General features: G+C 33.4%; 1 protein-coding gene across 2 annotated transcripts; it reads right to left on the bottom strand.

Annotated features, from left to right (window-relative positions):
• Positions 1-4293: 4293 nt before the first annotated feature.
• On the bottom strand, positions 4294-9919 carry LOC130728568 (uncharacterized). Of its 2 annotated transcripts, none has more exons than XM_057580075.1 (11): positions 9740-9919; positions 9169-9246; positions 9002-9055; positions 8779-8886; positions 7635-7712; positions 7110-7202; positions 6912-6998; positions 6085-6174; positions 5002-5099; positions 4701-4764; positions 4294-4623 (listed from the first exon to the last, which is right to left on the bottom strand). In XM_057580075.1, the coding sequence occupies exons 1-11, from the start codon at positions 9809-9811 to the stop codon at positions 4552-4554; spliced, it is 894 nt and encodes a 297-aa protein (XP_057436058.1). In that variant the 5' UTR covers positions 9812-9919; the 3' UTR covers positions 4294-4551. The 2 variants fall into 2 exon arrangements, with proteins under 2 accessions (XP_057436058.1, XP_057436057.1); XM_057580074.1 differs by having other exon boundaries at positions 9002-9064; positions 9740-9917.
• Positions 9920-15211: the final 5292 nt, after the last annotated feature.

Below are 15211 nucleotides of genomic sequence, written 5' to 3'. Positions count from 1 at the left end.
TCATATGCTTCATATAAGTTAAAACTATTCTTTTATATTTTTTATTACTATGTTGAAAAAAAGTGCAACTATAATGTCAAAAAAAGTGCAGCTCAATAGCTTTCACGTCTAATAAAAAAGGCCCATATGTAACAAAATCCTAATATCTATTTCTAATTTCAATTGTTAGTGGATAACACAGAAGTTCAAAAGAATGTCTACTGAATCTGAAAGAGAAACGCAAACAACATAGAGATCACCTCTTCCTCTCAGCTCAACCTTCCCCTCCTTCCTCTCCTTCTCAAGTCTCACACTGCTTCAAATTTTTTTCTTGAGACATTCCAAAAATTCAGGGGTGACTAAGCATGGACAAGTCACCCCTGTGACTCCGCCACTACTTGAAAGTGAATTATGTCATGAAAAATCTCTCTTCACTTCCATGTATGTAATTTATGGCTTATGCTCCATAAACTAATCTCAGTGTAACATTTAAAATTATGTGTCATACAACGACTAGAGAACTATTAATCTATTCGCATACAAATAATTCCATGTTAAAACTAACATAAAAATTAATTTTAATATCATTTCAGTATTTTTTTATTTTTTAAAACCAACTTTAGATGTAAATATAATTAACTATTTGATAATTTGATGATAAAAATATTTGTGCGGAGATTAGAAAATATTAGTACAGATATAATTTATATTTATTATGTTTAAAGAATTAAAAGTTCATACAAGGGGAACAAGCATGAAAAATTTAATAGAGAAATAAGTTTTGATATAATATTTATATTATACAACACAATATCATGTTTTTATTTTTGGGCAACTCTCAATTTGATGATAAAAAAAATTTGCGGAGATTTGAAAACATTAGTACATATATAATTTATATTTATTTATGTTTAAAGAATTAAAAGTTCATACGAGGGGAACGAGCATAGAGAAATAAGTTTTGATATAATTTCTATGCAAAATCTGGAAGCCAAAATAAGTCTTAATGATAGTTTATCTTTTTGGCCACTTTATATTAGTTAATTCAGTATATGCTTACAGAGCAGTAGAATTGAGTGTCTGAATTTATGCTCTTTAAATATCTACATCTTTATTATGATTGTTCTTACATTTTTAGTATATCTTAAATTTTTTATAATTTAAAATATTGATTGATGTTTCAAATACAATAGACAAATTCCCCGTGCAACGCGCGGGTAAAAAACACTAGTTTACTCTTTAAAAAAAACTAGTGTTTTTACCCGTGCGTTGCACGACGAGTTATTTTTTCTATAGATACATCAGTGAGAATAACTATAGAACAGGAAATATGTTCAATATATTAATTATGGAAAAAATGAAAGAGTTCAAAAAATAAAAAATTCAAATGAAAGGTGCAAGATTCAAACTCGGCCCTAGAGAGTTATATGGGTGGACTGTTACCACTGCACCAACCGTTATGTCATTCCCGATTGACATTGAACTTTATATCCTTTAATATCTGCGATATATTTCAAATTATATTAGGGTAGATTTGTTAATATCCATGGGCGGAGACAAGGGCTATGTTTGGCATGTCATTTCAGCTAGCTTATAGCTTATTTGACTAGCTTAAAGCTTATTTGACTAGCTTAAAAGCTCTATAAAAATGTTTGGTGAAGGAGCTTATTTCAGTAGCTTAAAGCTTTAAGCTATAAGCTATCTCAGGTAGCTTAAAGCTTAAAGCTTATAGCTTATTAAATATATTCTCATTTTTATCCTTACTATTTTATCAAAATTTCACCTTTAGCCTTATATGTTTTCTACTAAACCTATTTACCTACTCATTTTCCGATGTACCAAAAAAAAAATTACTTATTTATCAGTTATCACACTTGTCTCATATGTACATCGTTCCCGCACAGAAATAATTACTACTTCAGAATAAAATAAATAATTTTATATTACAAATTACAAATTATTTGTTTTATTCTATTTAATTTAATAAAAATATAGAAAAGTAAATAAGTAAAAATTAATATTATATTTTTAAGATGATAAATAATTTGAGTGAAATTAAAAAAATTATAATAATTTTAATATTAATATCATATAGGTATTAATGTGAAAATAAAGTAATGTTAAATATAAAAAGAAATTATACAAGTATGTCCTTTTATGTCATTTGACAATTTCAGCTTGTTCAACAACTAGTTTTACCAAACACTTTTGTTCAAATTACGTAGCTTTTCAGCTATCAGCTATCAGCTTTCAGCTAGCTTATCAGCTTTCAGCTTTCAGCTAGCTTTTCAGCTATCAGCTAGCTTTTCAGCTTTCAGCTAGCTTATCAGCTAAACGTGCCAAACATAGCCAAGATTAAATCCATGGGCGTAGCCAAGATTTTGACTTAAAGGTGGCCAAATATCAAATAAAAAATTAATTTTACTTTCTTTTATTTTAACAAAATTCATTTTTTTATCTTACTTTTATATAATTTCTATGTATATATTCAATCTTTTATCTTTCATTTTATCAAACTTCATTATATCAAACATAATTTTATCGTACCTTAAAAAAACATGATTTTACTGTACACTAATCCCCAAATGACTTTACATGTGTAAATCAATTAATGTAATTAATACTTTTTATAAGCATAATATATATTAGTTCGAGTTTAAGTATAAGATATACTAACCAACTCATAAGTTTGTCAAAAAACAAAAAATTAGAATAAACAAAATCCAAAATATGTTTGCCTTCTTAAAAAGAACTCTCTTCGGTCATTTTTAAGTGTCGTTTTAGAAGAAATTTTTTGTTCCTATTTAACTGTCATTTTGATGTTTTAAGGTTACAATTTGTCAATTATACCCTTGCTTTTTCAATAACTTCACTTCACATTTTCCATAAAATTCTCCTTTCTAAATAACTATGAAGAGCTTTATGACTTTATGATTGAGTGAGAGTGGAAAATAATTTAATGATATGAGAGAGTGGAAAAAAACTAACAATCAACTATCTTGATTGAGAGCTTTATGACTTTATGATTAGGATGTGAGAGGGTAGAATAGGAAAAAAAACTTTAACAATCCACTATCTTGGTTGGATAGCTTTATGACTTTATGATTGGGATGTGAGAGGGTAGAATAGGAAAAAAAAACTCTAACAATTCATTATCTTGATTGGAAAACTTTATGTTAAAACGACACTTAAAATAAATCGTCAATGATATCAAATACCTGTGACCTGGCTTAGTGGTAAGTTATTATGAAGATATCTCTAGTGGAGTAGGTTCGACTCCTCTGTTAATGAGTTTTGAACATGGAAACTTTTCCAAATGCTGACCACTACACCACCATGTGACAAATGATATGATTTGCCTGATAATATATATGTAGTTTATCATCGGGGCTATAAGAAAAATGTACATAGTATGGGGAAGAAAATCAGAAAGATGCGGGGCGCTGTGGCACCGGTGAGTCACCGCGGTGGCTCCGACCCTGATTAAATCTATATAATTGTTTGATTCCAAATTGTATGATTATATTTCATTTAAAATGTTTTTTTTGGAATTATAATAGTATGGTAGATTTGTTAACCACCAAAGTGGTCAAATTTCTATGTTTTTTTTTGGTAATTGAAAGCCTAAAGAAACAAGCAAAAAACAGAAGCAAGGAAGCTAGCTTCTCAAGAACACAAAGCCCCTAATCATCAGAGACCAGAGGACCAAGACCAGGCAAAGGGAAATCATGAACCACCAATCGGCTAACCACATGAGCACCCTCCTTCGCTAGAAAATCCGTCACACGATTTCCTTCCCGCAAAGTATGGCCCAATGTCACCGTCGACTCCTGCTGAATACACTTTCGAGTCAAGGAGATGATGGACTATGTTTGTTTAATTACAAATTGTATGATTACATTTTATTAAAGTATTTATATTTTGGCGTAATAGTATGACTGATTTGTTAATCACAAAAGTAGTCAAATCTTTATGTTTAATTAACTCCAAATTGTATGATTGTTGTTTATTTACTCATTGATGCTATAAATGATATGAAAATTATTGATTTATGAGTAAAATGAAGTTCATTATTATAGTATGATATACATTAATTTATCTGCACTGCGTGTCCTGGTTAATTATGAGGAAAAGTAAATGAAGTGGTCCCTCTCCTTGCTTGTGCCTGTGAAGAAAGTTGTGCCTTGGGTGCTTCTTCCTGCTCCTCTCACAACGGCCAATGTTGTAGTTGCTTTCTTCTTTGAAAGTTGTGCCTTGGGCGCTTCTGCATGCTCCTCAATATATTTTCATATCAATTGGATAAACTTGTGAAAATAAACTAAAATTTTTAGGTGGTCATTAGCTTTCAAAAAGCTTAACGAAACACTTTTTTTTTACAGGAGGAAATTCTTAACGAAACATTTTACTAGAGTACATGAAATATAGGATAAATTCAAAAATAAAATATTTATTTATATAGAACCGCGACCAGACAGCTCGTTTAAATTAAAATTTCTATTCATGGGAAGCAGAGAATTGCACCCTCCATGGCCATTTGCAAACAAAGGAAAAGGTAATTGGCGACTGCCACCCCTAAAAGAAGTCCTTCTTCCTCCACTTGCCAACCTCCTTTTCTTGCATGGTTCTTTTTCTCTTCTTCTCATTCTGAATTAGATAACAACAAAATTAAATACAAATCATGATTAAAGGCATGCCCATATGATAACAACAAAATTAAATACCTCTGCAACCGTGTCACTAAAGCGCTGACTACGCAACTTCTCTTCTGGCCTTGGCTTTTCATACCTGTATAGTTCCAGCAGATGTAACTTGGATAAGAATTATTGCCCAAAATGGCACAACTCACAACTCACAACACAACTCAGGAACTATTAAAAATTATTAGAAAAGCTAAATGAATCATACTTCGCAGGCAAAACATTTTCCATTGCTTCCATTTTTAAACTGAGAAATTTTATGAAACATGCACTTTAAGCCTCCACATTACATCAATAGGAAAATAAAATGCTGAAATAACACTACCTTGAGAGATTAAAAACATAAGTACCAGCTTCAAGTTCCTCTTCTTCGTCCTTCTCCTCCAGATCACCCCAGTGTTTGGTATTAAAAACTGGCTCCTCCTGCATTATGAGAATATTAATCAAAATCTGAAAAGGAATACCACCATGAAATTAGTAACCATGTTTTAGATGATATGGTAAGGGGATCCTAAGTATAATTACTTATTTTTATTTCTTATTCAAAGAATTTTTTTCTTTCACTCCATGAAAGGAATTTTTGTTTAGGATTAAATATATTTTTGGTTCCTACAAAATAGGGGTCCTTTGGTATTAGTCTTTACATTTCAAAACATGCCGATTCGATCCCCTACTTCATAAAATAGGTGACTTTAGTCCCTGCCGTCAGTTCTCGTATCCCAAAATCCGAGACTTTTTGCTTCCAAGATTTAAAATCCTGGAAATTTTTACTTCCAAGATTTAAATTCTGGAATATTAACGGGGTGCGAAATCGGGTGATGGGGGTGCCAAATCTAACTCCCACGTTTTGAAATTTATGGACTAATACCAAAGAACCCCTATTTTGTAGGGACAAAAAACATTTAAGCATTTTTGTTTATTATTACTCATTAAACATGATCCATGATAGGACATTATGGCGAGATTTGACCAATGAAGCTGACGCAGCCTAGCAGCAAAAAGCTTTGGTTTGTTATTGAATCAATGACAGGACAGCCTCTTAGGAGGAATGAAGAAAAAAGAAGGAAAAAAAAAGAAAAGGAATATACTTTTTATCACGAGGAAGAGTGGTGATAAGCCATATATTTGTGGTTTTGGATATGCAAGATGACCTAATATAATGCTAATTTCACTCATACCTTTCCATTACTCTCATTTTCTTCACAAAAATGTATGCCATATTAAAGCACAGTGAACAAGACAACAAAAACAAAGCTACAGACATGCACAGAAACAAGAGAGTTTCATAAGCTTCAAAACATGTTAAGATTGAAGTCAGACACTCAAGTTGGAAAAAGGCAGCTTTGTAAAGTGATATTAAAAAAGAATTTACGATTCTAATCACATAGAACTTCTAATTAAACCAAACCTCATAGTTAGAAGGGGCACCCTCAGGCATACCAGGAGCTTCTTTCAATTCATGTGATAACATGTCAGGTTTCATCTCCCTCAACTTTACCTGCATACCGACCAATGTATTAAATACAATAAGATCCTTCTATGTCTCTCTATCCATCTAATCTATCAATAAATCAATATATACAATCTAAGAACCAAATTAAAACTTGTGAAGCTCACAGGAACTCTGGCTCTCAACCAGATCAAAGAACCCACCACAAGGATATATAACACAATTCTTAAATCAATAATCTAAAGAGAAATACTCAAACTCTGCCACTGGAACTTTAAACTAAAACCCTATAGAAGTTCAAAATCAACGAGTAAAAAATCCAACAATGCAAGGACAAAATACTGCAAATGAAATACCACCACCACCAAAGCCTTTTCCCCACTCAGCAAGGGAACAAAATACCACTAACAAGGTGAAAAATAAATTTACGATATAAACCAATTTCACAGACATATGCCACTTAATGATTTTATTTTAGCTTACCAGATCCAGTAATGAGAAACATTCTACACTTTCACCTAAGAGAGAGGAGAGATTTTACATGGATATCTCTGTCCTAATTAATTACATACTCTAAATGCCAGTCAAATCAATTATTTAGTCTATTGCTCCATATTAAAGACTCACCTCCTACTGAAATGACAAGAACAAGGTTCTTATACTGTCCTAAAACATAACCTCATACTGCAATAAAAATAAAAATGTCACAACAGAAAAATAAGCACCATATAAGTAGGTTGCAGAATTTAAAATCATCTGACAATACTATATAGCAAGGGTAATACCTCAAATTCTTTTCCTTCATGATACAGCTCCCCAAGAGAAGTCAGCTTTGGCTTTGTCTGGTACTTGAAAAATGCATCATGAAGAATCTAGCAACCAAGAACCATGGCTATTAGGAATTATGACAGTAGTCCTCACTCCTCACATCTGAATAAACGGAAAATAGCAAGCAATCAAATGGTGTAAAGAACAAATAAAACCTGATAGTCTATGTCCATTTTCCCCATTTTTGGTTGCAAGTGTTCCCTTTGTTTTTGTTTCAGCCTTTTACCATCCTCTTTCTCAATATAAGCCTGCATCAGACAACATAAGAATAAGATAAATAAAAGACAACAGTTAGGTCAACTGATTTAAGGATAGTAGGACACACAAACACACACGTAAGAAACACTCACATGAACATAAGAAAAAGAAAATTCAACAACGAATATGAATGGAGATGCATATATAATATCAAACACATTGTGATTCCATGAACAATCCCAAGACTACAGATCAATACTTGAATGAGTCAATACGCAATAATAAATTGATTTGATGACAGGCCACCAACACTTTTATTGTGTACAGCTCATTAAAACCGACAATGCATCCATCTAAAATGCAGTTCCAAGTTACACGTAGCAAATAAAATTTTTAAATCACTGAATATTTAACTTTTTCAACGAGTCATAACAGATGAGTTTTTTATTTTAAAACTTAAGAGAACAGATAAGATCACATACCTGTCTGATTTTCTCAATTCCAGTGGCAGCAATGAAATCAGGAAGCTGAAAGGGTTGTTTCTCGACACCTCGTTCCCCCTGCCAAAACAATAACACAACTTTTAATGAGATATAAGTAGTTTAGGAGGACATAGACTATGTATTTGGGATAAGTCCGCTAAGTAACATCAACATTAAAAAATTTGAAGATAAGAGGAATTTAGCCCGAGCATTAAGCACTATGGAAAGGCGAATGAAAATTCAAAGCAGAACTATTAGCACCTTTGTCATAAATCAATGCGCATTAATAATATGCAAAAATATCACTTGATTACAAATCCTTATTATATAACATAATATGCTTGTTCAATATAACAGATAACAAAAGACAAATAACTAAAGGATGCCCATTGCTAAACACCTACAGTCCAGGCTTGGTGATTGCCACAGCCGCTCCCTTGGAAGCACCACATACATATTAATAAGAGAAGCCTTATCGACATTATCGTCCACACTCTATCCCAATGTTGTTAATGGCGGATGGTGGAGAGCCAAAAATCCGCCATATTTGACAAATAATAATGGCAAATTATGGCAGGATATCGGCCAGTCCGCCATGACAGATATTTGATTACACTGTTCTGTCCCTACATCCCTCCCTCATGCAACACACAACCATCAGACATGCTTGCAACATTAACCCATAATTATCATGCTTGCGGTCCAGAGTTCGATCCTTGCTCCCCTCACTTTCTAATTAAAAAGTGGAATTTAAGCACATGGTAGGTGGACCTGTGCATTTATCCACGCTTCAAGCCCAAAGGGTTATTGTGTAAGGGGCGTGTTAGAATATAATATATAACCATTCACGTGGCCTTTACCCAATAGCTTAAACTTTTCGGATAATCGGTTGTTTGACATGGTATCAGAGTATCTATGACTTAGATGTCTAGAGTTCGATCCTTGCTCCCCTCACTTTCTAATTAAAAAAAAAGTGGAATTTAAGCACATGGTAGGTGGGCTTGTGCATTTATGCACGCTTCAAGCCCAAAGGGCTCTTGCATGAGGGGCGTGTTAGAATATAATATAAAACCATTCACTTAGCCCTTACCCAATAGCTTAAGTTTTTGGGATAATTGGTTGCTAGATAAGAATGATGACTAACCTGCAAAAACTTTCTCTTCTGACTCCAATGTCTAGGCACAGGTACAGTATTCCTATAAGATTTCAAAAACACCAGCAACTTTGGGTCTGATGCAGTAGCATCCCACGCCTGGAAAATGAAAAAGAAATTACCTCATTTTCAAAATGGCCATGACACCAAACTAATAGAAAGAAGGGGAAGGCTAAATATATAAAACCAAGTATGCTACACAAAATATTCATACCTCAACAACATAAGGCCTTGAGCAAATATGTTTCAGTTCAGCAATTTTCATCCTCTGTTGAAGCTAAAAACAAATTAAACTTTTTCAGTACAGTTCTCAAAATGAAGACAACAGTAAAAATTGGATAAGCAGCAAAAATAAAATAAGCATGCTACATATCACTACACCTTTTTCTTCTTGTTTGAGGTTCCTTTCTTTTTTAGCTCATCATCATTTTCTTCTTCATCTTCGGAATCAGAATCACCCTTCATATTAGTAGAAGCATTAAATAATAGCAAACCTTTAGTCAAACAATAAAGAAAGAATATGCAATGAGAAATAGAAAATCAAGACCTGCTCATTACCTCAGAACAAGCTACATATTTTTCAAACATTCTTCTACAGTCTTCATACATGCCTTCATCTAGCTTACATCTAGTGTGTGTAATATGAAGGAATGAACATCCGTTGGTGACCATATACGAGTGGTCTTAGTTAACCCAAAATTGTTTTCTCATATATAAAGACTATCTCTGTCATATCTCTAATTAATGTGAACTTCTCATAAACTATACACGGTTTATTCCAAATAGATACATCTTAACTTTAACAAACTATGCCCTAGAGCTTCTCTCACTTACTAACACGTCCTCTACAGAAAGGCCTATTGAAGGTTCAGAATCGAATTCCATGGACAAAAAGCTATTATTGTCGATTGCAAAAAAAGTAAGATATGAATGAATGAAGGAAGAGAATTACCTGCTTTGGATCAGTGTTATCCTTAGCGTCGTCATTATCTTTGTTCTGATGAGGGAGCGTCTCCGCCACCATTGTTGAAGGATTTTGTGAAATTTGAGGGATTCACACTCACAGTAGGGATTCGTTTCGTGCTTGGGTTTAGGATCCCAACTATATTCAATTAAGAAACGTAGTTAGCGAGCAATAAATATTAGGGTAGGAAAAAAAACTTGATTTAAATATATATATATATATATATATATGAGGCTGTTAATTTACACTCACTTGGATTTTAGAAGGAGTAAGTTAACAAGCTACACCTTTTTTCTATGACTAAAAAACCAAATTGTTTAATTTTAAAATAACAAACGTACGGGGTATAATTGTAAATTGGTTTTCACTTTTTTTCTGCAACCTCCCCTAACTGCTTGCATCTGTTCGTTCCCTATTCCGTTTCACTATCTTCAACCAGTATCAAAGTGGTACCCTCTCGCCTATGCCTAATTTTCTGGAGAATCACATGAAAAGGATAGAAATATGTGAATTCCTCTTGCTGATTGGTCTTTTTTTCATCATATAATTGTTTATAACATTATACAATTTGTACGTGTGTTTATCATTTTTCGTTTGTAGTTATACTTTTGCTCATGAATAAATCAACTTTGAACTATGATCAAGATGACATCTCAAGAAAGTGATCACGTAACATATTGGCCTAGAGAACTTTCTGCGAGAAATTTTAAGGTTTTTTTTTTTTTTTAAATAGTTGCAGAGATGAAAAACGGAGGAGAGAAAAAAGAGGAAAAAGAAGATATTTAATTTGAAATTAATGAGGAGAGAGAAATTGTTATTTTTAAAATTTAATAAAATTGAATTACATAAATAGCCCTGAAGTTAGTTATCTTTAAGAATAAATTGGTGGAGTTTATTGTCCATCAGAAAATGTGTTGAATGTTAACTTACTCCTTCTAAAAAACAAGTGGGAGTAAGTTAACAAACTCATATATATATATATATATATATATATATATATATATATATATATATATATATACTCATGAACTAATAACAGCACTTTAATATGCACGTCCTGTGTTGTTTTGACCCCACTAGTGAGGACTTGCTTGTGTGGTCGCACTCCGTTGACGGGGGTTTATTCGGTGCGCAGTTGCTATGGTTGGTTGTTGGAGCGTAAGGTTGAGATGTCTTAGGTGGTTTCCTAGGCTTGGGTGTGGCGTATCAATGTGCCAGAGAAGGTGAGGGTCTTTGCATGGCAGAAGCTCCATCTCCCCCCACAACTACTATTCAACATCGTCAGGGTGTCCCTTTGCGGGTTGACTGTCACTTTTGTGATGCTGGTGATGAGACGTAGCTCCATTGTTTGCGGGATTGTGCTTCATCCTCCCAGGTGTGGCATAACCTTGGGTTGTCTTTGTCACCAGGCTTCTTTACCACCTAGTCGTTCTCTAGTTGGCTAGAGTCTGCCCCGCGGACAACAACGAGTAGTTTCTTAATTCATGCTTGGTTCTTGTGGCGTCAGCGTTGTAGTCTTGTGTTTCAGGGTACCCGCTAGTCGTGGCAACTTGTTTTGCATCATGATGGGGGAGGTTGTGCGAGTGATTTCTGGTGAAGGGTCAGCAGGGCGTCAGCTTGCCAAGCCGTGTTGGGTTGTTTGGCGTTTGCCATCGTCAGGGTGGATAACTTTGAACACTGAGGGCTCGTTTGGTGGCCAGGGCATGATAGGATAGGACAAGATAGTAATCATATCCTGTAATAATATGTTGTTTGTTGCACCAGCAGGATAGGATAACGTTATCATGTCTCCTATCCTATCCTGCCCATCATGTGTAAAAGTTATCCTGAGGGGGGAGTTAGGATAGAACATGATAGGATATCAGTTATATATTTTCTTTCTATATCCTAACTTCAAATTAAATTAATTTAATATTATATAATTTTAAATAATATTCATTAATAAATATAAAAATATTAATTTAAATAAAATAAAATAAATTATTATTCATAAATAGTAAAATAGACTACAAATATTGATGTATTAATAGTAATAGACTAATTTAATATTTTTCATCTCCTATTATTTAAAAATTATTAATAATATAAATATAAAGTATTTTTTAAATAATAATATTTTTTATCTAGTTAATTTTTATTATTTATCACGTGTCACAACTAAGTGAAAACCAATTAATTATAAATATTATTTTTTAATAGTAATGGACTAATTTTCTATTTTCATCTCCTATTATTTAAATTTTTTTTATCTACTTATATAATAATTTATAATTTAAATATAAATTACTTTTTAAATAATAATATTTTTAATTTAGTTAACTTTTATTGTTAATTGTCACATGTCACAACTAAGTGAAAATCAATTGGTTAGTAGCATAATTTTATTTAAAATATAGGCTATCTTCAAAACAATAAAATAGACTAATTAATAAAATTTAAATTAATTTTAGTTATTTTAAAATATAGACTCATACATGAAAATGTAAAAAAATTAAATTTAGTAGAATGATCAATTTTTAAATGTATTTTTGAATTCAAATATAACATTTTTCCTTATCATATCATGTCATTATCATTTGCACCTCAAACACATGATAAGATAAGAGTCTATCCTGCTCTTATCCTATCATGTTGCTATCTTGCTCACATATCATATCCTATCGTATCTTATCTTGACCACCAAACGGGCCCTGATGGTTCTTCTCTTGGGAATTCGGGGCCAGCAGGGGTTGGGGTGTTCTTCGAGATGATAAAGGGTGGTGGATGTTTGGGTTTTCATAGCATGTTGGAGTGTCTTGGATTCTGAAGGCTAAGCTTCTGGCTATTCTGTTTGGTCTTCAATTTTGCTTGGATACAAAAATGCATCATAAATTAAAATACCCATATAGCAAAATCCCTAAATTATGTCATGATAAACAAAATCCCTAAATCAAGTCTTCATACCTGGGTGTCTATGATTGCTCTGAGAAGATGACGACCCTGGCCATGCTGAAAGAACAGGATGAAGAAGAAATCGGGATGAAGCCCTATGATATGGATTGCATAGCAGCGATTGACGATGACGAAATAGGAACTGAACGTTGCTACTCTCGTTTCCCATGTCGCTAAGATCTAGCCGCAAAAGGAGTTGAGAGAGAAATCATAGTGTGAAGAAATCCTGAAACGTGAAACTTAAAAATTGAAGAGAGAAAACGAAAAAAGAAAATGGAAAATGGAAAATGGAAAATGGAAAATGCTCTGAAAAGATGCCACATGGATTATGATTTAGAGTAGGTATTGAAATGCCACCTGGATTAGTGGCATCTTGAACAATTCATATTTCTTATATTATGGATATATTATGGATTATGGATATATCAACCAATCAAATACTTAACAATGAAGTAAATCAAAGTCGGCTATCTTACATGCACCAAAGTAAGGAGCTATAAGGCCGAGAGAAACATGCAATAAACCATGAGGTGTGAATCACGCAACAACCATGAGGTGCAATGTGAGAAACATATTTTTTTATAGGTAAATATTAGTTGTTAGTAAATTAGTTATTATCGGGGTTCGAACCATAGACCATTTACCCTTCATCAGGGCCGGTCCCGACATTTTGGAGGCCCTGGACAAATAATAAAAATTAACCTCTAATAATTTTAACGTTCAAAATTTCATCAAAATCATTATGTTGGTTCGTTGGCAACTAGCCTCTTGCAACCCCCAGGGGTCGCGTGTTCGAATCCAAGCAATGCAACCATTTGCTTTAATTTTTGAATTTTTTCAATTCAAATTAATTAACAAATAACATGTCAAAAGTCAAAAGGTGGGATTCGAACCCAATACATAAAGGTAACATACACAGTTACTAAACACTAAACCAACTCAAGTCATTATTAACATCTTGAACATTAATTATTATAACTAAATTTTATTTTAGGGGAAAGTTTAATGTGAATTTTTTTTATGAGGCCCCTTCTTTTTGGAGACCCTGGGCTGTGGGCCTGCTTGCACAGGCCCAGGGCCGGCCCTGCCCTTCATCCCACCTAACCCTTATGTCCCTAGCTCTTACCACTTGAGCTATCCTTCGGGGACATGTGAAAAACATGTAATCAAGGAGGTGGAAAACATGCACAAGTTGGACGTGTAATACTTAGATGCATTTTTATATATATCTCTTGGTAAAAGTTTGTAGACATACAAACTTAGCTCATCAGCAAAAAATATAGGCCAAGAGATTGATGCTTATAGATGAAACAAGAGAATTAGAGCCAGATGATCTAACAAAAACAACCTTGGGGAAAGAATGGAAAATAAACTTTGAGGAAATGATATCAGCCATACTGTTTAGAATGCACTCAATAAGTATGAATAACTTTCAAAATGCACAAAACTAGAACAATAGCACATGAAAAATGGTTTCTGACCTTGCGATTGAGCATTTTGTTTCCAAGTGAAAAGGAGAAGCAATCCGCCAAAAGTGCACAAACCTCACGTAACCATATACATCTATATTTGCATTTTCAAAAGGCCAAAGGCCAAAACCAATAATAAACATTGTTTTTTTGTTACAAGAGGGCTAAAAGCCCAAAACTAACTAACAAAACCCTTAGGAAAAAGAGTCCCACATATATCATAGAGATGACTAATACATTTCAATATTTCATAGGTGGATAATCCAACAACTGCACTTCATTCGCATTAGAATGAGCAAGGTTAGCTAAAGAGTCTGCGACTCGATTCTCCTCTCTCCACGTATGGGAGATTTTGACACGTAAATCCTTACTCATAAGGTTTTGGATCATATTGATTATGGCAGCACAGAAATTTTGTGGGGGCAAGGCTGGGCTGGAGGGTTGCTGAAACTGCCACTATCTTCACCCATACTGTGTTAATATTTTTCTCCCAAGCTGTTTCAAACGCAATGAAGATTGCCCATAATTCTGCCGCCATAAGACTAGAGACCTTTCACAAATTCTTGGTAAAGCCAAGGGTGCCAAGTGCCAACGTTCCATACTACAGGTCAAAGAAACCTTGGTATGACATGAATATGACTATATCACAGTAAAGCATATAGAAAAGGGTTTCGATTGGAGTTGGTCCACAATTTTTATTCATGAGAGTAGTTCGGAGGTATTGATAGTGATACATCTTAGAAAATGATGAGAAGCCATCCAATCCCAATCGCGTCCCTTTTCTAAATAGTTATTTAATTAAAAGTTCATTTCAGTATTCTTAATTTCTTCAATATTGTTGAAAACCAGGGAGGAGTTAGTGAAGACTGAACTTAAAATCATGAATCGCAAACAAGGAAAAGGTAGTCACTCGATTTGCTTAAACAACCAAGAAACTAAAATCTATTTGATTTTCTTTTCATATTTTCCTATTCATAACTTTAAAACAGAAAACAAAGTGAAGGTACTATGAAGTATTGAAGTATCACAAAAACTAGTACTGGTGGTTATGAAAAATTAA

The sequence above is a fragment of the Lotus japonicus genome, chromosome 1, assembly GCF_012489685.1.
Source record: "Lotus japonicus ecotype B-129 chromosome 1, LjGifu_v1.2".
NCBI classification, from domain to species: domain Eukaryota; kingdom Viridiplantae; phylum Streptophyta; class Magnoliopsida; order Fabales; family Fabaceae; genus Lotus; species Lotus japonicus.
Note: the sequence above shows the minus strand (reverse complement) of the source record. Positions and strands in the feature narration are given on the sequence as shown.